The sequence below is a fragment of the Eptesicus fuscus genome, chromosome 16 (assembly GCF_027574615.1).
Source record: "Eptesicus fuscus isolate TK198812 chromosome 16, DD_ASM_mEF_20220401, whole genome shotgun sequence".
NCBI lineage: Eukaryota > Metazoa > Chordata > Mammalia > Chiroptera > Vespertilionidae > Eptesicus > Eptesicus fuscus.
The window spans coordinates 63,628,631-63,650,553 of record NC_072488.1 but is presented as its reverse complement, the minus strand read 5'-3'; the positions used below and the strand labels follow the sequence as shown (position 1 = coordinate 63,650,553).

Below are 21,923 nucleotides of genomic sequence, written 5' to 3'. Positions count from 1 at the left end.
GGTGTGATATTTTTTGAAACATTCACCCACATGAAGACCTGGTTTACATTCACATGTTTTGCAAATATAAATCGTCTCTCTTCTTCCTCCTTTGATTTTTCTGTTAGAACAAACAACACAATCTTTGTGTTTTTTGTTAGGGTGAGGTGTGATTATATGGAGCTTTCCATCTAAACGTTGCTCTAAGTTAGTGGATAATAATCTACCCCTGGAAGTTAGTGTACTGGTCTAACCTTTTTCACGTGACTGATGTGTCTTAGAAACAAATAGCCTTTGAAGAGGCCATTGGTGAAGCTTAGGTGGTGGCATCAGTTGAGACGGCATTTACATTTTGCTTGTCCTTTCATGCTAATGAAAACAAGAAAAGATACTGGAAAAATAGACAAAAATTCCCCTTCCCCCCGCGGTGAAACTACGTGTCGAGTGTGGCTCGACATACGAGCTGCTACCGATGCTAACAGTGTTGAGTCACACTTGACATCTGAGTGCAAAAGGTTAACTACAGAAAAGAACAGAAGGTTGGGGGGACAACTGGAGCTGTGCCAATAAAGACCCTTGAATTATTAAAACTACAAGAAGGCTCACTGGAGACCTGGAGACTTTGGTGATGTTCCTCTCATTTTCAGCCAGATGCATGTTTGTGGGCATGCCCATATTTTAGCACTTTCAGTATATAAATGTTTCCCACTCCCGTCCCAGCTTTGAAACTCAGGTTGAAATGGGGTAGTTAATCCAAGCTCTCTTGCCTTAGACATGGTAAATTCAGGCCGTCTGGTCAGTAGTACATGGCCTCAATAGTGCCAAGAGAGTTGTCAAGAAAGTTAGCATTCCAGATGGTTCCTATGATAGCATTGCCCATGCAATCCCCAAGGAACCAAGTCATAGAAGTATCAAAATGCCACTGTCCAACCCTCTTACTCACACAGAAGACAAAATTAGGAATGCTCAAGACCAGCTTCACTGCAGAAATCTTCTATTCAAAGACTATTTGGTTAATACTCTCTTGTGACAGTATATGCTTATTAATTTAGACCAGTAAAATTTCATTACAAACATTGTAACCGCTTAATGACATTTAAAAACCTTGCGAAAATATACAATAGTAACATCAGTACAGTGCTAGCTAAACTGCATGATAGCTTTGGTTAAAATAGTCTAGCACTGTATGGTTGCCACTAGCTGTGTGTTTCTAGAGAGCTTGGAAGGGAATCCAAATATATAAAAACCCTGGGTCATAACAACCAGTAACGACCGGAGGCTGACCAACTGCAAGTCAGTGCTGGCCCCGCCCCCAAGCAAGCGGTAAGGGACAATCAGGCAGGCAGGCAGGCAGGCAGAGGGGTTAGAGGTGATCAGGTAGGCAGACCTGCAGTTAGGGGAGATCAGATAGGCAGGCAAACAGGGGTAATCAGGTAGGCAGATGGCCACTCTCAGGGCTGGGCCCACCCCCAAGCAAGTGGTTAGGGGCAATCAGGCAGGCAGGCAGAGGGCTTAGGGGTGATCAGGTATGCAGACCAGCGGTTAGGGGTGATCAGGTAGGTAGGCGGACGGCCCTTCGCAGGGCTGACCCCGCCCCTCAGCAAAGAAAGAGGGAGGCCCAGGCCAGCCAAGCCATTGCACCCCAGCCTGTCGCCTGCAGAGGGAGGCCACCGGTGGCAGGGAGGGTGGCAGAGCTGCATAGATGGTAAGCAGTGGCAGCGACAGGGGTGGGGCCAGCTGCCTGCAGCCCAGGGAAGGAAAGCCCCGATAGGCTCTGATCTCAGGCCATGCCTAGGGGTCCTACCGTGGGATCCCAGATTGTGAGAGGGTGCAGGCCGGGCTAAGGGACCCCCACAAGTACATGAATTTTTTGTGCTCCAGGCTTCTCTGGCTATAAGAGAGGGAAAGACAATGACCTCAAATGGAAGAGATCTAAAAAGAAGCCTTGGTGATTCCTGACAAAGCAGTTGCAGGATTGGAATTACTGTGAGGCTAGATTGAAGTGTGTCAGGAAAGAATGGGTTATTTCAATAGGTGAGTGTGTAATTGTTACCCTAAATGTAAATGGTCCTAATTCACCAATAGTAGCAGAGTGGATAAAAACAACAACAACCAAAAAAACAACAACTGTATACTGCCTACAAGAGACACATCTAAACTTTAAAGATAAAGGCAGATTCGCAGTAAAAGGGTAGAAAATGATTCTCCAAGCAAATAACATCCACAGGAAAGCAGGTGTAGCCGTATTTATATCTGACAAAATAGATTTAAAGGTAGTAAGAGACAGAGATGGACCTTAATGCTCCATTGACAGCACTAGACAGATCAACCAAACAGAAATTCAATTAAGAAATATCAGCCCTAGAGCCAAATGGTGGTGTAGTAATTGCTGATACTCGCTGCCTCCCACAACCACATCAAAATTATTACTAAAATACAGATAAACTGTCATTCAGAACCACCTGAAAGCTGGTGAAATGGAAGGCCTACAACTAGAGAAGTAAAGAAGAAAGCACACGGAGTCTGGTAGGAGGGGTGGAGTCATGGAACGGGCTGGTCTGACCCCCATGTGTCTTTTTTTTTTAATTTTTTTTTTCAATTGGGAAGGATATCTCAGCTGTGGAGGCCTCCCATGAGGAGCAAGGGTTTCCCAGCCCCACACCAGATCCCCAGCCCAGCATTCCAGAGCTGGGAAGAGAAGTCCCTATAACTTTGGGCCATAAAAACTAGCAGGGATTGTGACTGAGTGACACAGAGGCTGCTGGAGACTCATGCAGTTCCTAGTTCATGAACTTACATGGTCCCACTCACTCCCTCTGATCTCCACAGCCCACACAGGGGTGCACCTCAAGTGCCCAGCTCAGGTGACAGGAAACTGAGTCACTTGGCCCTAAAGGACACCTACTACACAAGGCCACTCTTACCAATTCCAGGAGACATAGCAGCTCTACCTAATACATAGAAACAAACACAGGGAAGCAGCCAAAATGCAGAGATAAAGAAACATGTCACAAATAAAAGAACAGAAGAAATCTACAGAAAAAGAACTAAATGAAATTGAAGCAAGTACACTACTAGATACAGAGTTCAAAACAATAGTTATAAGATTGCTCGAGGATCTTAATGAGAGCTTCAAGGAACATAGTGAGACTTTTGAGGATCTCAGAATTTCAAAGACATGAAAAAGGATCTGAAATTAAGCATATACTAACTGAAATAATGAATAATTTACAGGGATTCAACTATAGAGGATTCTGAGAATCGATGATTTGGAATATGAGGAAGCAAAAACCACCCAATCAGAAGAGCAAAGAGAAAAAGGTGTCCAAAAATATGAAGATAGTGTAAGGAGCCTCTGGGACAACTTCAAGCATACCAACATTCACATTATAGGGTTGACAGAAGGAGAAGAAAGCAAGCAAGGTATTGAAAACCTATTTGAAGATATGACAGAAAAGTTCCCCTGCCTGTTGAAAGAAATAGCCTTATAAGTCCAGGAAGCATAGAGAGTCCCAAACAAAAGGAATCAAAGAGGCCCACAACAAGATACATCATAATTAAAATGCCAAATGTTAATGAAAAAGAATCTTAAAAGCAGCAAGAGAAAAAAAGAAGAAGGAAAAAAATAAAGGTCTAAAATATGAACAAGAAAATGGCAATAAATAGATGTCTATCAACAATTGAACCTAACAATCAAAATAAATGAACAAGGAATCTAATGAACAAAATAAACTGATGAATAAAATATAACCAGAGGCATGGGAACATGGAACAGACTGACAAATCTCAGAGAAAAGAGATTAACCAAAGAACTTATTTGCATATATGCATTACCTATGGACACAGACAGTCAGGTGATGAAGGCTTCAGTCAGTGTGGGAACCAGGTGGAGAGGGGCCAAAAGCAGAAAGGGGAACATCTGTAATATTCTCAACAATAAAGGTGTGGTTTTTTTTAAATAAATAAATAAAAGAAATATCTGCCCTCAATGAAACACTAGACCAAATGGACATAATTGACAATAACAGAACCTTTCATCTGTAACATCAGATTATATAGTCTTCTCCAGTGCACATGGAACATTCTCAAGGATAGACCATATATTGGGTCACAGAACGAGCCTCAACAAATCCAGAATATTGACAATGGTGCCTTGATATATTAGAAATCAACTGCAAAAAGGAAGTAAAGAAACACACAAGTGTGTAGAAATTAAAAAACATATTACTAAAACATGACTGGGTCAAAGAAGAAATAAAAGACGAGATCAAAAGACATACAGAGACAAATGAGAATGATAATACAACATATGATAATTGGGATGCAGCGAAAGCAGTAATAAGAGGGAAGTTTATATCATTACAGGCCTATCTCAAGAAACAAGAGATATCCCAAGTAAACAACCTAACATCAAATCTTAAAGAACCAGAAAAAGAACAAAAGCAACCCAACATGAACAGAAGAAAGGAAATAATAAAAATTAGAGCAGAATTGAGTGAAATAGAGAACAAAAAGACTCTACAAAAATTTAAAACAAAGAGCTGGTTTTTTGAAAAGATTAATAAAATCAACAAAACCCTGGCTACACTCACTAAGGAAAAAAAGGGAAAAGACCCATATAAACAAAATCAGAATTGAGAGAGAAGCCACCACAGACATCACAGATATATAAAGGGTCATACTAGAATATTATAAAAAACTATATACCACCAAATTTAATAACCTAGAAGAAATGGATAAGTTCCTAGAAATATATAATCTTAGACTAAGTCATGAAGAACTGGAAAATCTAAATGATCAGTCAGCCATGAGGAAATTGAAACAACCATCAAAAACCTCCCAAAAAAGTACAAGTCCAGGACCAGATGGCTTCACCAGTGAATTCTACCAAATGTTCAAAGAAGATTTAAAACCTATTTCTCAAATTCTTCAAAAAAAAATGGAAGAAGAGGCTATACTTCCTAACATTCTATGAGGCCAATATAGCCCTGATACCAAAATCTGGCAATAGTAACACAGAAAAAGAAAACTACAGAGTAATATCTCTGATTAACACAGATGCAAAAATCCTAAACAAAATGCTTACAAATTGAATACCACAGTACATTAAAAAATAATAATAATCACGATTAAGTGGCATTCTTTCCAGGGGCACAAGGATGGTTCAATGCACGCAAATTGATCAATGTAATGCACACAGAATGATCAAAGAAGGCATAGAAATCATATCTTATCAGTGGCTGTAGAAAAAGCATTTGATAAGATACAATGACATTTACGATTAAAACACTCAATACAATAGGAACAGAAGGAAAGTACCTCAACATGATAAAGGCCATATATGGTGAACCCTCAGGTACTACCATACTGAATGGTGAAAACTGAAAGCTTTTCCTCTACGATCAGGAGCAAGACAAGGATGTCCACTCTCACCACTCTTATTCCACACTAGTGACCCGATGCATGGATTTGTACACATTGAAAGGAAATTAATTAGAAGGTGGCCAGTGGGGTGGGACTGGGCGATACGGGCCAGACATGCCCTGGAGCCAACCTCTGGTCCCTCCCCAGCCAGCCACACCTGGGGTGGCTCCGTGGCATGAAGGGCATCTGTGGAGTCAGCGGGGTCCCTCTGGCAGGTGGGGTCCCTCGGCCTGGCCTGGGGGGATCAGGCTGAAACCAGCTCTCCCAAATCCCCCAAGATGTCCGGGAGTGCGAGAGGGCACTCTGCAAAGTTGCTGTTGTATAGGGTGTGGAACATAAACTCAAGTGTGCAGTAAACCAGATTCAGGGCAACAACATAACCCACAGCCAAAGGTGGAATAGCGCAGCCCCGCAAGGAATCAGGCTCCCTCCTCTCTGGATTCGGGGTGTGTCACCCGAGAACTGCCCCTGCCAAGTCTCAGCAGCTCATGCGTTGAGCGTCTGCCCCCTGGTGATCAGTGTGCATCATAGTTACCGTTCGAATGGGCACTTAGCTTACTAGCCTTTTATATGAATAGACTAGTGACCTGGTGCATGAAATTTGTGCATGGGAGGGGGGTCCCTCAGCCCGGCCTGCACCCTCTCCAATCTGGGACCTCTCAGACATCTGCCAGTTTAGGCCCAATCCAGTGATCGGGCCTAAGCTGGCAGTCAGACATCCCTCTCGCAATCTGGGACTGCTGGCTCCTAACCGCTTGCCTGCCTGATCGCCCCTAACCACTCTACCTGCCGGCCTGCTTGCCCCCAACTGCCCCTCCTGCCGGCCTGCTCGCCCCCAACTGCCCCCCCCCCCCGCCGGCCTGCTCGCCCCCAACTCCACCCCCCCCCGGCAGCCTGATCACCATCACCCCCAACTGCCCTCCCCTCCTGGCCTGATCGTCCCTAACCCTCTCTGTCTTGGCCCCACCACCATGGCTTTGTCCAGAAGGTCTCCCGGTCTAATTAGCATATTACCCTTTTATTAGTATAGATAGTGCTGCAAGTCCTAGCCCCGTGGTCGGCAAACTGCGGCTCGTGAGCCACATGTGGCTCTTCCACAAAATACCACAGCCTGGGCAAGTCTATTTTGAAGAAGTGGCGTTGGAAGAAGTTTAAGTTTAAAAAATTTGGCTCTCAAAAGAAATTTCAATTGTTGTACTGTTGATATTTGGCTCTGTTGACTAATGAGTTTGCCGACCACTGTTCTAGCCAGAGCAATAAGACAAGGGAAAGAAATAGAAGGCATCCAAGTAGGGAAGAAAGAAGTCAAACTGTCACTTTTTGTAGATGACATATATATCATCTGTATATAGAAAACCCCAAAGACTCTATCAAAAAACTATTAGAAACAAGGAACAAATACAGTCAAGTTGCAGGATAGAAAATCAGTTTGCAAAAATACATTGCCTTCCTGTATACTAATCACAAAACTTCAGGAAAAGAAATGGAGGGGGAAAAAAAAAAAAAAAAAAAAAACAGTTCCTTTTGCAATTGGAACCAAAAGAATAAAATACTTAGGAGTAAACTTAACAAAGAATGCAAAAGACCTATATACTGAATATTACAAAGTATTTTTAAAAGAGATTGAAAAAGACACAAGAAAATGGAAAAAATCCTGTGTTCATGGGTTGGAAGAATCAACAATAGTTAAAATGGCCATATTGCCCAAAGCAATATACAGATTTAATGCAATCCCCATCAAAATCTCTAGGTTATTTTTTAAAGAATGGAACAAGAAATCATCAGATTTGTATGGAACCACAGAAGACCCCGAATAGCCAAAGAAAGAAGAATGAAGCTAGAGGTATCACACTGCTTGGCTTCAAATTATGCTACAGAGCTACGATAATTAATTCAGCATGGAATTGGCCGAGAAACAGACATACAGATCAATAGAACAGAATAGAGAGCCAAGTTATAAAACCACATGCTTATTGTCTCCCACAATACCACTGTTATATATATACAGTTATAATTCTGTAATATCATATATAGTCTCAGAAAATTTTCCCAGTTTTCTGCAAAATGTCTATAGCTAGCTAGGGGTTTTGTACAATTGTCCCACTTTCTGGCTTTCTAATTGTTTTCTCATGATCAGACTTAGGATGTATAAGAGCAGTTAGGGGGATCAGGCCAGCAGGGGAGAGCAGTTAGGGGGATCAAGCTGCCAGGGGAGAGGAGTTAGGGCGATCAGGCCAGCAGGCAGGTGAACGATTAGGAGCCAGTGTTCCGGATTGCGAGAGGGATGTCCAGCTGCCCACAGGGATCATGCCTAAACTGGCAGTTGGACATCCCCCAAGGGGTCCCGGATTGGAGAGGGTGCAGGCCGGACTAAGAGACATGCTTCCCCCCCCCCCCCGCACAAATTTCATGCACTGGGCCTCTAGTCCTTTGTAATAAAAGCCTAATATACTAAGTGTCCGATCGTCCTGTCAACTGTTCAACCAATCAAAGCATAATATGCTAATGGTATGCTAAGGCCGCTCAACTGCATTGCTATGATATGCACTGACCAGGGGGTTAGCTTGCTGCTGGGGTCAGACCGATCGGGACTGAGCAAGACAGGCTGGACACACCCTGGTCCTCTAGTCCTATATAATAAAAGCCTAATATACTAAGTGTCTGATCGTCCTGTCAACTGTTCAACCAATCAAAACATAATATGCTAATGATATGCTAAGGCCACTCAACTGCTTTGCTATGACGTGCTCTGACTGGTAGGTTAGCTTGCTGCTGGGGTCCAGCCGATCGGGACTGAGCAAGACAGACTGGACACACCCTGGATCCCTTCCATGTCCCTCCCTGGCTCTGGTCATGCACCAGTGGGGTCCCTCGGCCTGGCCTGCACTCCCTCGCAATCCAGGCTTAGGGACCTCCTCCCTGAGTACACAAATTTCGTGCACCAGGCCTCTAGTCCTTTAATTGGTAATGATTTTTATTATTTTCCACAGAATTCTTTCTGTGTTTCTGTTTGCAACAAAGAAACATGTGTATGTTATTCTCCTGTTCCAATATGTATTTTCTTATTTCTGTTTCTCTTTCTCACTCTAGTGGTCTTATTCTAAGTACATTTCTTTTGCATCTTGTTTTTCTCAATCTTTTTTCTTTTATAGCTTTAACCCTTTGCACTCGCTTGCTTTTTTCTCGATTCCTTTATTCTAATGCTAACCGTGTCGAGTCACACTCGACATCCGAGTGCAAAAGGCTAAAGTACTTGGTCACATAGAAGTACCATCATTTATTCAACCAAATTCGTGTCTGGGGATTTGGTTGTTTCAAATATTTTGCTCTTATAAATCAATGAATAACTTGTGCTTATGTATTTGTGAGGGGGTGTATCTTTAAGAGCAATTCATAGAAATGGGATTGCTTGGAGAAATATGTAGTTTTGTTAGATAGTGTCAAACTTTCCATGTCGGTGGCACCATTTAACACTCCACCAGCAAGGCACTGCAGAGCTCTCTAACCTTCAGCAATGTGCTGTCAGGCTTTTGAATTTTTGCTAGTTCTGTTGGATGAAAAGCATTTACTCAGTGGTTTTAATTGTACTTCTCTTATTGTGAATACATTAAAGCCATATTTTTTCTTTTTTTAATATAGCTTAATTTGGTCAGTCTTTTTTGCTTCTGAATTTTGAGTCATAGTTAAGGAAGACTTTGCTATCTACATTATAAAGAATTCACTGATGTTGTTTAGTACTTGTTTTGTTGCCATTTTCTATGTTTAGCTCTCTGACTCATATAGAGTTCATTTTAGTGTATGGTGTGAGGTTTGGGTCTAGTTTATCTTTTGCCTATGGCAGTTATTCACATTGCTTATTAAAAATTCCATCTTTTCTCCATCAGAGAAGGAAAGGACAGGTGTTCCTGGTTTTAAAAAGAAAAAAGTCACAAAATTAACACTCTGATATTTCACTTTTTTTAGTGTCAATTTCATTGGCAAAAGCTTGAATGAGAATAAGCTTGATTCAGAGACACAGCTGGGCTCCTACAATAATTGAATTTGTACCCCCAAATTATAGCCCCTACTTTCAGGAGAGAACTGGGTCCAGCACACGTCCTGGGTGATGGAGGAGCAGGCCCATCCTGAGAACAGGTTCTCCAGGCAAGTAGCTCAGTGCTCACACGGGCCACCAGTTCATTGAGAGTTCAGAGGGCACAAGACCCTGGTCCTCAGACTTCATCTGACATTGCTCAACAAAATGAGTGCTTTTTGTAGGTTGTTTTTTTTTTTAATTTATTTTAGTTGTGACAGGGCTATTGGAGAAGACACAAATGGCTAAAGCCGTTCTCAGGTTTCCGGCAGTGCTGCCCCTTCCGAGGTGAAGGACATTTGGAAATGTGTGTGCGTGAGATTTGTCACAAGCACTGGGGGTGTCATGGCACAGACTTTTAATAAAGAGCCATCTGCAGTGTAGAGGAAAGTTGCCTACAATGGAACTATCGCACTCAAAGTGCCAGTAACATCCCCATCGAGAAACAGACACGTTTCGAGAACTTGTTTGGGAATATGTAGTTTAAAATCACTTACAACTTCTAGGAAAAGTTCAAAGAGCAGCCAGAAAACCAGTGGGTGTCACTGTGGGTAAGATGTCGAGCCTACTCTGATCAGTGTTCTGCCCGGTATTTGTACTTCCAGCTGGCGTTAGGGTTGAGTTGGAGCACATTAGCTCGGCAGTTGTGTGGCAGCAGTCTGGGGTTCCTTTAAAAGGGAGAGACCATCTGTATGTGTGCTGTTACTTTCATGTTTGAGGAGACACTTGAAAATTGTTCATAACTAGTTTAATACGATAATGCCCCCTTATCCACAGTTGCGCTTTCCTCAGTTTCAGCTACCTGTGGACTTTCTCACTCTGAAAATATTAAATGGAAAATTCCAGAAACCGCTGTCCTGTTCTATCTCACCGGGATGTGAATCAGCCTTGGTCCTCTTGTCTCCAAGCTGTATTCACTCCCCGCCCCTTAGTCACTTAGTATCAAATTCACTGTTGAGGTATCACAGTGCTTATGTTCAAGTAACCCTTATTTTACTTAACAAGGGCCCCAAATCCCAAGAGTAATAGTGCTGGCAATTCAGTTATGCCAAAGAGAAGCTGTAAACTTCACCATAGGTATATATGTATGTATGTATGTATAGGAAAAAGCATGGCATACATAGAGTTGGGGATTATCAGGAGTTTCAGGCATCTACTGGGGGTTGTAGAACTAGGGACTACTTTCCTTACAATTTTCTTTTGGAGGGGGATGTGTATGTGGTAACATTCTTTCATTTTGATTATGTTGAAATTAGATAATGTATATGAAACTGTTAATGTGATATCTGGCACATTTGCACTTCAATAACTGTTAATCATAACATTAACCGGTTTTTATAACAATTGTTAATTAACCTTTATGTATATTTTCAGAGAGCTATTGCTTATCTTTTCCCCAGCGGTTTGTTTGAGAAGCGAGCCAGACCAATAATGAAGGTAATTATCTTAATTCATATTTTTAAAAATTTCACTTAGTTTTATATGTTGCAATAATTATCTAATGCATTTTTAAATTTATTTTACAGCATCCTGAACAGATTTTTCCAAAACAGAAAAGTAAGTTTGCTTAAGAATGAAATAAGCAGTTATTTTTGCTATATTGTTATATTATATGTCAGCAGTCATTTACATAGTATGTAAATGAACTCTTGTATATCATGGTGGTTGTGTGGTAGGTAAAAAATATCCTACCTAATAATAGAGTAATATGCAAATTGACCGTACCTTCGCTACACCCACAAGCCATGCCCACCAGGAAACCGTCGCAGGGACGCTGGGGTGCGGCCGAGCCCAAGGCCAACAAAGCCTCGGGCGGAGGCTTTCCCAGCCTTGGGCACCAGCGGGGAGCCTGCACGGATCACAGGCAACCACCTGGGGTCGGCTCCTACGATCCTTAGCAGGGACGCTGGGGTGCGGCTGAGCCCAAGGCCACCGCCCGGGGCCAAGCCCCGACCCTGAAAGAAAGCAGAAGGCGGTGGGTGGCCACAGCCAAGGCCTGGGTCCCGGTGCCGGCAGAAAACTGGTGCAGGCAGCCAGGTGAATGAAGGTCTATTGCACGAATCTTCGTGCAAACGGGCTGCTAGTTTTATAACTAATAATTTAGTTTACAATTGATTTCTTTTAAATTAAAAAATATTAAAATTAGACCAAGTTAGAGTTTATGCTTACACTAATGTCACACCAATTTGCTTGCATTCTAATATGACTTTGTGAGGAAGAGTTTGGTACAGATTTCCTGAGTTTATGAAAATTTTACATTTATCTTTACTTTGGAAGAATATTTTCACTGATTAAAGATCCCCCACCTCCGTTTTTTGGTCTTTCGTTACTTTATTGATGTGATTCCATCATCTCTTTTCATGTATTGTTTCTAATGAGCATTTAACCATCATTTTTATCTGGCCCACTGTTTTCTCTGGCTTCTTTATGATTTTACCTTTTAAATCCTTAAAATAAAATCTTAAAGAAAACACAGACTTTAAGGTTGCCAGGAAGTAATACATTTACTAATTTTTCCTTTACATTTGAAACCTCTTATTCAGAGTGGACTGGTGGTAGTTTCAGTTCATTTAAAAAGTATTATTAAAGCAAGAAATCATTTTTTTTAGCCTGGCCCATGAGGCTCAGTGTTGAGCATCAACCTATGAACTTCTGTTTGTCCCTGACAAGTGCCCATGTGTTATTTTAGAAATATGTCAGTGTTGGTAGGATTTTCTTACATAGGAATTAAGCAAAAACAAACAAAAATATAGTCACAGAAAACTGTGTGGTGATTACCAGAGGGAAAAAGGGGTGAGGGAAGATAACAGAGTTTAAAAGGGGTGCCCAGCTGGTGGTGCTCAGTGGTTGAGCATCAACCCATGAACAGTTTGATTCCCAGTTGGGGCACATGCCCGGATTGCAGGCTCTATCCCCAGAAGGGGGTGTGCAGGAGGCAGCCAATCAGTGATTCTCATCATTGATGTTTCTTTCTCTCCCTCTCCCTTCCTCTGAAATCAATAAAAACATATTAAAAAAAGAAGAAGAAGAAGAAGAAGAGGGAAAGAGGGCATAAACAGTGATGGAAGGAGACTTGGGGTGGTGAACATACAGTACAATATACAGATGATATATTATAGAATTGTACCCCTGAAGCCTATATAATTTTATTAACCAACTAGAGGCCCGGTGCATGGATTCATGCACTGGTGGGATCCCTCAGCCTGGCCTGCGGGGATTGGGCCGAAACTGGCAGTCTGACATCCCCTAAGGGGTCCCAGGTTGCGAGAGGGCACAGGCCAGGCCGAGGACCCTCACAGTGCATGAATCCATTTACCGAGCCTCTAGTATGCATATAAGATCTTTGGTTAATCTCTTCTTACCCTCCTTTCTCCTCCGTTGCCCCTTCCCTCTGAGATTCATCAGTCTGTTCCATGTTTCCATGCCTGTGCATTGAGCATCTGCCCCCTGATGATCAGTTCATGTCATAACGAACGGGTGGACACTTAGCATATTAGCCTTTTATATATATAGAAGACTAGGGGGGGTTGTCCCTCAGCCCAGGCTGCACCCTCTTCAATCTGGGACCCCCCGAGGGATGTCCGACTGCCCGTTTACGGGATCGGGCCTAAACGGGCAGTTGGACATCCCTCTCACAATCCAGGACTGCTGGCTCCCAACTGCTCGCCTGCCTGCCTTGCTGATTGCCCCTAACCGCTTCTGCCTGCCAGCCTGATCACACCCTAACCACTCCCCTGCCAGCCTGATTGATGCCTAACTGCTCCCCTGCCAGCCCTGTTTGCCCCCAACTTCCCTCCTCTGCCAGCCTGGTCACCCCTAACTGCCCTCCCTTGCAGGCCTGGTCCTTCCCAACTACCCTCCCCTGCTGGCCTGATCGCCCACAACTGCCCTCCCTTGCAAGCCTGGTCCCTCGCAACTACCCTCCCCTGCTGACCATCTTGTGTCCACATGGGGGCAGGATCTTTGACCCCATGGGGGCAGCCATCTTGTGTGTTGGAGTGATGGTCAATCTGCATATTACTCTTTTATTAGATAGGATAGAGGCCTGGTGCATGGGTGGGGGCCAGCTGGTTTGCCCTGAAGGGTGTCCTGGATCAGGGTGAGGGTTCCCTTGGGGTGTGGGGTGGCCTGGGTGAGGGGCCTGTGGTGGTTTGCAGGCTGGCCACGCCCCCCAGCGACCCAAGTGGAGAGCCTGGTATCTGGGGTTTATTTATCTTATTTATCTTCTATAATTGAAACTTCATAGCCTGGAGCAGAGCCAAGCCTCCTGCTCCCTCTGTGGCTGCCGCCATTTCTGTTGGAATTTATTTATCTTCTATAATTGAAACTTTGTACCTTTGAGTGGAGGCCTGGGCCGGCCAGGGTGTGTGGAAAGCTTGGCTTCCTCCATTGTCAGGGAAACCCAAGCCTCCCTCCTGCTCACTCAGTGGCTGCAGCCATATTGGTTGGGGTTAATTTGCATGCTTGCTCTGATTGGCTGGTGGGTATAGCAGAGTGATGGTTAATTTGCATATTACTCTTTTATTAGATAGGATGTCACCCCAATAAATTAAATAAAAAAGAAAAATAAATTAAAATAATAAACAATACTCCCATAAAATTGGCAAAATATTTTTGCCACTTACCTACCATTCAATTTTGCTTTATTTTGTGAATAATAGGACAAAATGATTTTTTCTGTTAAAAAGTGTGAGTGAATTTTAGAGTTGAGTAGATTATTACACTTGTAGTATACTATTGCTTTCCTGGTTAAAAGATGAAAGCTTCTAGATTGAGTTAACATAAAAATCCTGCTTTACCATTTGAAGCGAGTGACAAAAATATTAGGATAAGCAAAGATATATATGAATTGATGACAGAAGCAAGGAGTTGTACCTAATACTAGACAAAATGGAATTCGGGGAGATTGGGGAATGGTTCAGTGAAACAAGAATATTAGTTTATGTTGATAAAACCTAATATCTATTAAATGGATTTGATGACCATGAACCTTTTTGCACCAAGCATTTAGCACTGAAATGTTTAAAGCAAAAGCTGTTAACTAAATCTATAAAGAATTTGAATAACACAGCATGATTTTATAGCTACAGATACAAGTGCAAAGAATACATTTGCTATGCAGATGCCAATGGAATATTAATAGAAATACCATGTAATAGGAGATAGAGAAAACCTAACAAATTCCCAAAAGTAGGTGTTATAGATTAGATTTTTCCAACTTAAAACTTAACAGAACCATAAAACTATTGGGTTAAAGAGGAAATCAAAATTGAGATTTCAGACTATTTAGAAATACAGAGGGGGCAAAAGTAGATTTATACTGTTCATATGGAAAATAATATAATAATAAATAAATAATACAAGAATAAACACTGTTTTGCATACTCACAACTATATTGTTGATTATTCCCATTCACTTTCTTCACACATCCCTCCACCCCTCTCCCTCTGGCAACCATCAGTTTGTTCTTTGTTTCTGTGAGTCTGTTTTTGTTTTGTTTTATTTGTTTGTTTGTTTTTTAATCCACACATAAGTGAAATCATGTGGTATTTGTTTTTCTCTGTCTGACTTATTTCACTTAATATAATACCTATGGGTTCAACCATGGTGTTGCAAATGGCAGGTTTGGGTTCTTTTTTATTGCAGAGTAATAGTGCATTGTATGTACAGTATGTGCCACTTCTTCTTTATCTATTCATCTACCGATGGACACGTATGTTGCTTGCATATCTTGGCTATCCGGTATAATAAAGAGGTAATATGCAAATTAACCCTCACACCATCACAAGATGGCTGCCTTTGACCAGGCCGGCAGTGGGGTTAGTGAGAGGTGACCAAATGACTGAACAGCAGGCTGTGTGGGGCGACTAGGCTGGCAGGCGGGGGGCAGTGGGGGTGACCAGGCCAGCAGGGGGGGGGGCAATAAGAGGCAACCAGGCCGGCGGGGACGGGTGCAGTTGGAGGAGACCAGGCCAGCAGATGGGGCAGTTGGTAACAATTAGGCTGGCAGGGGACTGAGGGGCGACTAGGCCAGCGGAGCGGGAAGTTGGGGGTGACCAGGCCAGTGGGGGAGGGCAGTAAGGGGTGACCAGGCCGGCTGGGGGGGGCAGTTAGGAGTGACCAGGCCGACAGGGAGGGGGCAGTTGGGGACGACCTGGCCGACAGTGGGGGGCAGTTAGGGGCAATCAGGCTGGCATGCAGAGGCAGTGTGAGGCGATCAGGCCAGCAGTGGGGGGCAGTTAGGGGCAACCATGCAGGCATGCAGGTGAGCGACTAGGAGCCAGCAGTCCAGGATTGTGAGAGGGATGTCTTGGATTGGAGAGGGTGCAGGCTGGGCTGAAGGGACCCCTTCCCCCCGTCCCGTGCACGAATTTTGTGCACCAGGCCTCTTGTTGTGAATAATGCTGCAATGAACATAGGGGTGCATATGTCTTTTTGAATTAGTAGTTTCACTTTCATACCCAGAAGTATTGCTGAGTCTTATGGTAGATTTAGTTTTTCAAAGAATATATATTTTGAATATCAACATCTCTTATTGGACATGTCATTTGAAAATATATTCTCTCATTTTATAGGTTGCCCTTTTGTTGGTCATTTTCTTTGCTATGCAGAAGCTTTTAGTTTAATGAAGTCCTATTTATTTTGAGTTTATTTTTGTATGTGGTATAAGATAATGGTTCAGTTTCATTTTTTCTACATGATCTGTTCAGTTTTCCCAACACCAGTTAAGAAACTGTCATTTTTCCATTGCATATTCTTCCCTCCTTGTCTTAAATTAAATGACCTTATAAACAAGGGTTTATTTTAGGGCTGTGTCTGTTTTTGTCACTGTGTTACTGTTATGATTATTATAGTTTTGTAGAATAGTTTGAAATCAGGATGTGTGATACTTTCAACCTTGTTCTTCCTTCTCAAGACTGCTTGGGCTACTTGTTGTCCTTTGTGATTCCATATAAATTTTAGAATTATTCTTGTTTTAAGAAGAATGCCATTGGTATTTTGCTAGGGATTGCATTGAATCTGTAGATTATTTTGTGTAGTATGGTCACTGTAATGAAAATAATCCTTCCAATCTAAGAGCGTGGTATATCCTTCCATTTATTTTTGTCCTCTTGAGTTTCTTTCTTCAATGTCTTATAGTTTTCAGAGTACAGGTCTTTCATCTCCTTGGTTAAATTTATTCCTAAGTATTTTATTCGTTTTTTATTATTATTTTATTCGTTTTGCTGCATTAAAAATGGGGTTGTTTTCTTAATTTCTCTTATGATCATTCATTATTAGTGTATAGAAACTATACACTAATAATTTCTATATATTTCTATATATTTCAGCTTTATTGAGCCCATTTATTCTAATCACATTTTTGTGTGGAATTTTTAGGGTTCTCTCTATATAGTATCATGTCATCTGCAAATAGTGATACTTTTACTTCTTTCTTTCCAATTTGGATGACTTTTACTTCTTTTTCCTGTCTGGTTGCTAGTACTTCCAGTACTATATTGAATAATAGTGGTGAGAATGGGCATCCTTGTCTTGTTCCTGATCTTAGAGGAAAAGCATTGAGTATGATGTTAGCTGTGGGCTGGTCATATATAGCCTTTATCATCATGAAGTAAGTTTCTTCTGTACACACTTTGTTGAGAGATTTTATCATAAATGAATATTGAATTTTGTCAAATTCTTTTCTGCATCTATTGAGATGATCATGGATTTTTATTGTTGGTTTTGTTGATGTTATGTGCCACAGTAATTGTTTTGTGGATATCAAACCATTCTTGTATCCATGACATAAATTCCACTGGATCATGGAGTATGATCTTTTTAATATTGCTGAATTTGGTTTACTCGTATTTTGTTGAGAATTTTTGCATCTGTGTTTATCAGGGAAATTGGCCTGTAATTATTTTTGTAGTGTCTTTGTCTGGTTTTGGTATGAGGGTAATGTCAGCCTCATAGAATGAGTGTGGAAGAGTTCCTTTCTCTTTAATTTTTTGGAACAGTTTGAGAAGGATAGGTATTTATTCTTTTTTGAATGGTAGATTTCACCTGTGAAGGAGTCTGGTCCTGGACTTTTATTTGTTGAGATTTTTTTTTTTTTAATTGATTTCAGACAGGAAGGGAGAGGGAGAGAGAGAAACATCAATGATAAGAGAGAATCATTGACTGGCTGCCTCCTGCATGCTCCCCACTGGGGATCGAGTCCAAACCTGGGTATGTGCCCTGACAGGGAATCGAACTGTGCCCTCTTGGTTCATAGGTCAACACAGTCAGCCACTGAGCCACACCAGCCAGGCAGGAGTTGTATATGTTTTTTTAATTACTGCTTCAGTTTCATTGCTAGTAATAGGTCTGTTCAGATTACTGTTTTCTTCTTGGCTTAGTCTTGAACGATTACATGTCTCTAGAAATTTATCCATTTCTTCTAGCTTGTCCAATTTGTTGGTTCCTAGTATAACTTAATGATCTTTTGTATTTCTGTGGAGTCAACTGTAATCTCTTGCATTTCTGATTTTATTTATTTGGGTTCTCTTTTTCTTGATGAGTATTGCTAGAGATTTGTCAATTTTGTTTAGTGTTGCAGAGAATCAGCTTTTAGTCTCATTGATCTTTTTAATTTTTTCTTTTGTCTTTATTTAATTTAGTTCCCCTCTGACCTTTATTATTTCCTTCCTTCTCCGTAGCTGGGGACTCAGTGCCTCTGGGTGCCCCCTTCCTGGTTCATAGACAGCTGCCTTCCCGTGCCCTCACATGGTGGGAGGGACTAGGAGTCTCTCGGGGATTCCTTTTATGAGAACACTAATCCTATTCATGAGAGCAGAGCCCCAGTTACCTCTCAAAGACCCCACAGCCAAATACCAGCACATTGGGGATTAGGCCCCAATATATGAATTTTGGGGAGGACACAAACATTCAGCAAGTATATAGTTTAAACACAAGTTAAAACCTGTGTTTTTTAAAAATGTGTAAAAAATCTTCTATATTTCAATAGGTATACATATGTAAGTTCAGGAAAGGAGTTTAGAACAATAAACTCTAACCTTGTCTCTGGCCAGGGAATTCTAGTATCTGACCACAAATTTGATAACCTGGATGAAATGAAAAAAACAGTACACATCTGCCAAAACTTACACAAAAAGAAGTAGATGGTTTGAATAGGCCTGTATCTAATAAAGAAAATCAGTCCGCCCTAGCTGGTTTGGCTCAGTGGATAGAGCGTCAGTCTGCAGGGCTGAAGGGTCCTGGGTTCAATTCCAGTCAAGGGCACATGCCAGGTAGGGAGTATGCAGGAGGCAGCCTATTAGTGATTCTCTCTCATCATTGATGTTTCTATCTTTCCCTTCTCCCTTCCTCTCTGAAATCAATAAAAATATGTTTTTTAAAAAGTCAATCAGTCATTAATAATCTAGAAGACTTTGAGTTTGGCCATGACTTTTTAGATATAACACCAAAGGCGTGATTCATAAAAGATAGAATTGATAAGCTGATTTCATTAAAATTAAAATTTTCTGTTCTGCAAAAGATACTGTTAAGAAAATGAAAAAAGAAGCACAGAATGGTAGGAAATATTTGAAAAAGAACTATCTGATAAAGGAATATTATCCAAAGCATACAACGAAAGGACTCTTAAAACTCAACAATAGAAAAAGAACCTGATTTTAAAATGGGCCAAAGACCTTAACAAACCCCTCACTACAGAGGCTATAAACATATGGAAAGATGCTCCACATCAGGAAAATCCAAATTAAAGCAGCAGTGACACACCTCCCCACACCTATTAGAATGGCCAAACTCCAGGACACTGACAACACCAGTTCTGGCAAGTTTGGGAGAAACTTGTAAAGTTTATTTTAAAGAGTAAACATGCAAGAAGCAGCAAGGAGTTTTTAAAAAGTAAGAACACGTTGCTGTTGGGAATGCTAAATGGCACAGCCACTTTGGAAGATAGTTTGGCAGTTTTACAAAAGTAAACATATTCTTAGCATACAGTCCAGCAGTGGCGCTCCTTGGTATTTACCCAGAGGAGGTGAAAACTTGTCTGCACAGAAGCCTGCACATAGAGGTTGAATGGATAGTTAAACTAGTATATCTGGATAATGGAATATTGTTCGGCACTAATGAGCTATCAAGTCACAAAAACACATATTACTAAGTGAAAAGGTTACATGTATGATTCCAACTATATGACTTTCTGGTAAAGATAAAACTATGCAAGCAGTAAAAAAGTCACTGTCACCAGGAGTTCTGTGGGGAGGGAAGGAAGAAGAGGTGGAGCACAGAGGGTTTTTAGGGCAGTGAAACTATAATGTTGGGGACATGTCATTATATATTTGTCCAAACCCCAAGAGTGAACCCTAATGTAAGCTGTGGACTTTGGTGATTGTGATGTGTTGATGTGGGTTCACCAGTTGGTGGAGGGTGTTGGTAATGGAAGAGCCTGTGCATGTGTGGTGGCAGGTGGTATGTGGGGAATCTGTGTATCTTCCTCTCAGTTTTGTTGTAAACTTAAAACTGCTCTGAAAAATAAGTCTATTTAAACAATAATAAAAGTGTATTACTTGTGTAATTAAAGTTAATGCTTTAGAAAACATAGATAACCAAGAAAGCCATATCAAGAACAACAAAAACTAAAATACAAGTAAAACTTATAAAAATATATAAGAGCTTTATAGAAAACTAGAGGCCCGGTGGGGTTCCTTGGCCTGGCCTGCAGGGATAGAGCTGAAACCAGCTCTCCGACATCCCCCGAGGGGTCCCGGATTGAGAGAGGGCGGTTCTCGGGTGACACACCCTGGAATTGGGCTCCCTCCTTTCTGGTTCCAGGTGCGTCACCCGAGAACCGCAGCTGCCAAGTCACTGCAGCTCCGCAGCTCCTGTGTTGAGCATCTGCCCCCCTGGTGGTCAGTGCACGTCATAGCTACCGGTCAGATGGTCGCTTGGGCTTTTATATATCTATAATAATAAAAGGGTAATATGCTAATTAGACCAGACGTCATTCTGGATGTCCTTCCTGACGAAGCCAGGGTAGGAGTGAAGCCAGCCTAGGTCCTGGGTGCCCACCCAGGTGGCCGGAGGAGGGAAGCAGCCCGGGTCCCGGGTGCCTGCGGGCGGCTGGAGGAGGGAGTCCCGGGTCCCGGGTGCCGGAGGGAAGCCGGTGCCGGCAGCCGGGGGAAGGAAGGCCTACTCTTGGACGAATTTTCGTGCATCAGGCCTCTAGTATAGATTATAAAACTTAAACGGTCAGTCATAAGTGAAAATCTAAATAGCTGGAAAATAATTTCATGTTTACGTAAAGAAAGATTGCAAGCTACTTTCATATAATTTTCATGATCAAAGTCCTGGTAGGACTTTTGGGAGAAACTTGTAAAGTTTATTTTAAAGAGTAAATGTGCAAGAAGCAGCAAGATGTTTTTATTTATTTATTTATTTATTTTAATATATTTTATTAATTTTTTTTACAGAGAGGAAGGGCAAGGGATAGAGAGTTAGAAACATCGATGAGAGAGAAACATCGAGCAGCTGCCTCCTGCACACCTCCCACTGGGGATGTGCCCGCAACCAAGGCACATGCCCTTGACCAGAATTGAACCCGGGACCCTTCAGTCCGCAGACCCACGCTCTATCCACTGAGCCAAACCGGCCAGGGCAGCAAGATGTTTTTTAAAAGAAATAAGAATAATGATAGAAGCTTAGCCTACCAGGTATCAAAATGCAGCAAGAAGCTGATTTTAATTAAATGGTGGTAGTGGTGCAGAGTAGACCAAACTAGAGTATTCGGTGTCAGCAGTTGTTTATGCCATATTTTGTGAGTTCTAAGACATGGTTTTTCAAACTTTAACATCTATAAATGTAAAAAAAGCCAGCGACTGTAATGACCGGTTGCTATGATGTCCACTGTGGCCAGCGAACCAGCCCGATCAGGGGGTGGGGCTGGTGGGCCACCTCCTGCAGCCCCTCCCCCCGGCCGGCCCACCCCTGATCGGACTCTCCCACCCCATCAAGGGCGGGGCCAGCAGCCAAACACCCCCCCCCCCCCCCGCCCTTCTCCCTACCAGCCCTGCCCCTGATCGGCCGGCCAACCTCCCGCCATCTCCTCCTCCTGACAGGCCCAAGCCCCAATCTCCCAATTGGGGCCAGCTGGCCGGACCCCAACCATGCACGAATTTGTGCACTGGGCCTCTAGTCTTTGATAACAGGATTCATTATACAATTAATGTAAACTATGAAGCATGCTATCAGGTTTTTTTCTCTCTTTGTAAAAGATGCATGATGGGCCATCTTAAAATCTGTGGCATCTTAGATTGAATGAAATCAAGTCTGTCTATCTATCTGTCTATATATATATATATATATATACACATATATATATGTATATATATATATATATACACATATGTGTATATACATGCATACTTTATGAAATCAGATATACACATACACACTCACACT

The 21,923-nt window shown here is 42.1% G+C and overlaps 1 protein-coding gene across 1 annotated transcript in view; it reads left to right on the top strand.

The window, feature by feature from the left end:
• Positions 1-21,923, top strand: part of MRPS9 (mitochondrial ribosomal protein S9) — a 72,853-nt gene that overhangs the window by 25,821 nt on the left and 25,109 nt on the right. The window contains exons 3-4 of the mRNA XM_008153410.3: positions 10,850-10,912; positions 11,002-11,032. Coding sequence (XP_008151632.1) covers positions 10,850-10,912; positions 11,002-11,032 — 94 coding nt within the window. The remainder of the gene's footprint in view (positions 1-10,849; positions 10,913-11,001; positions 11,033-21,923) is intronic.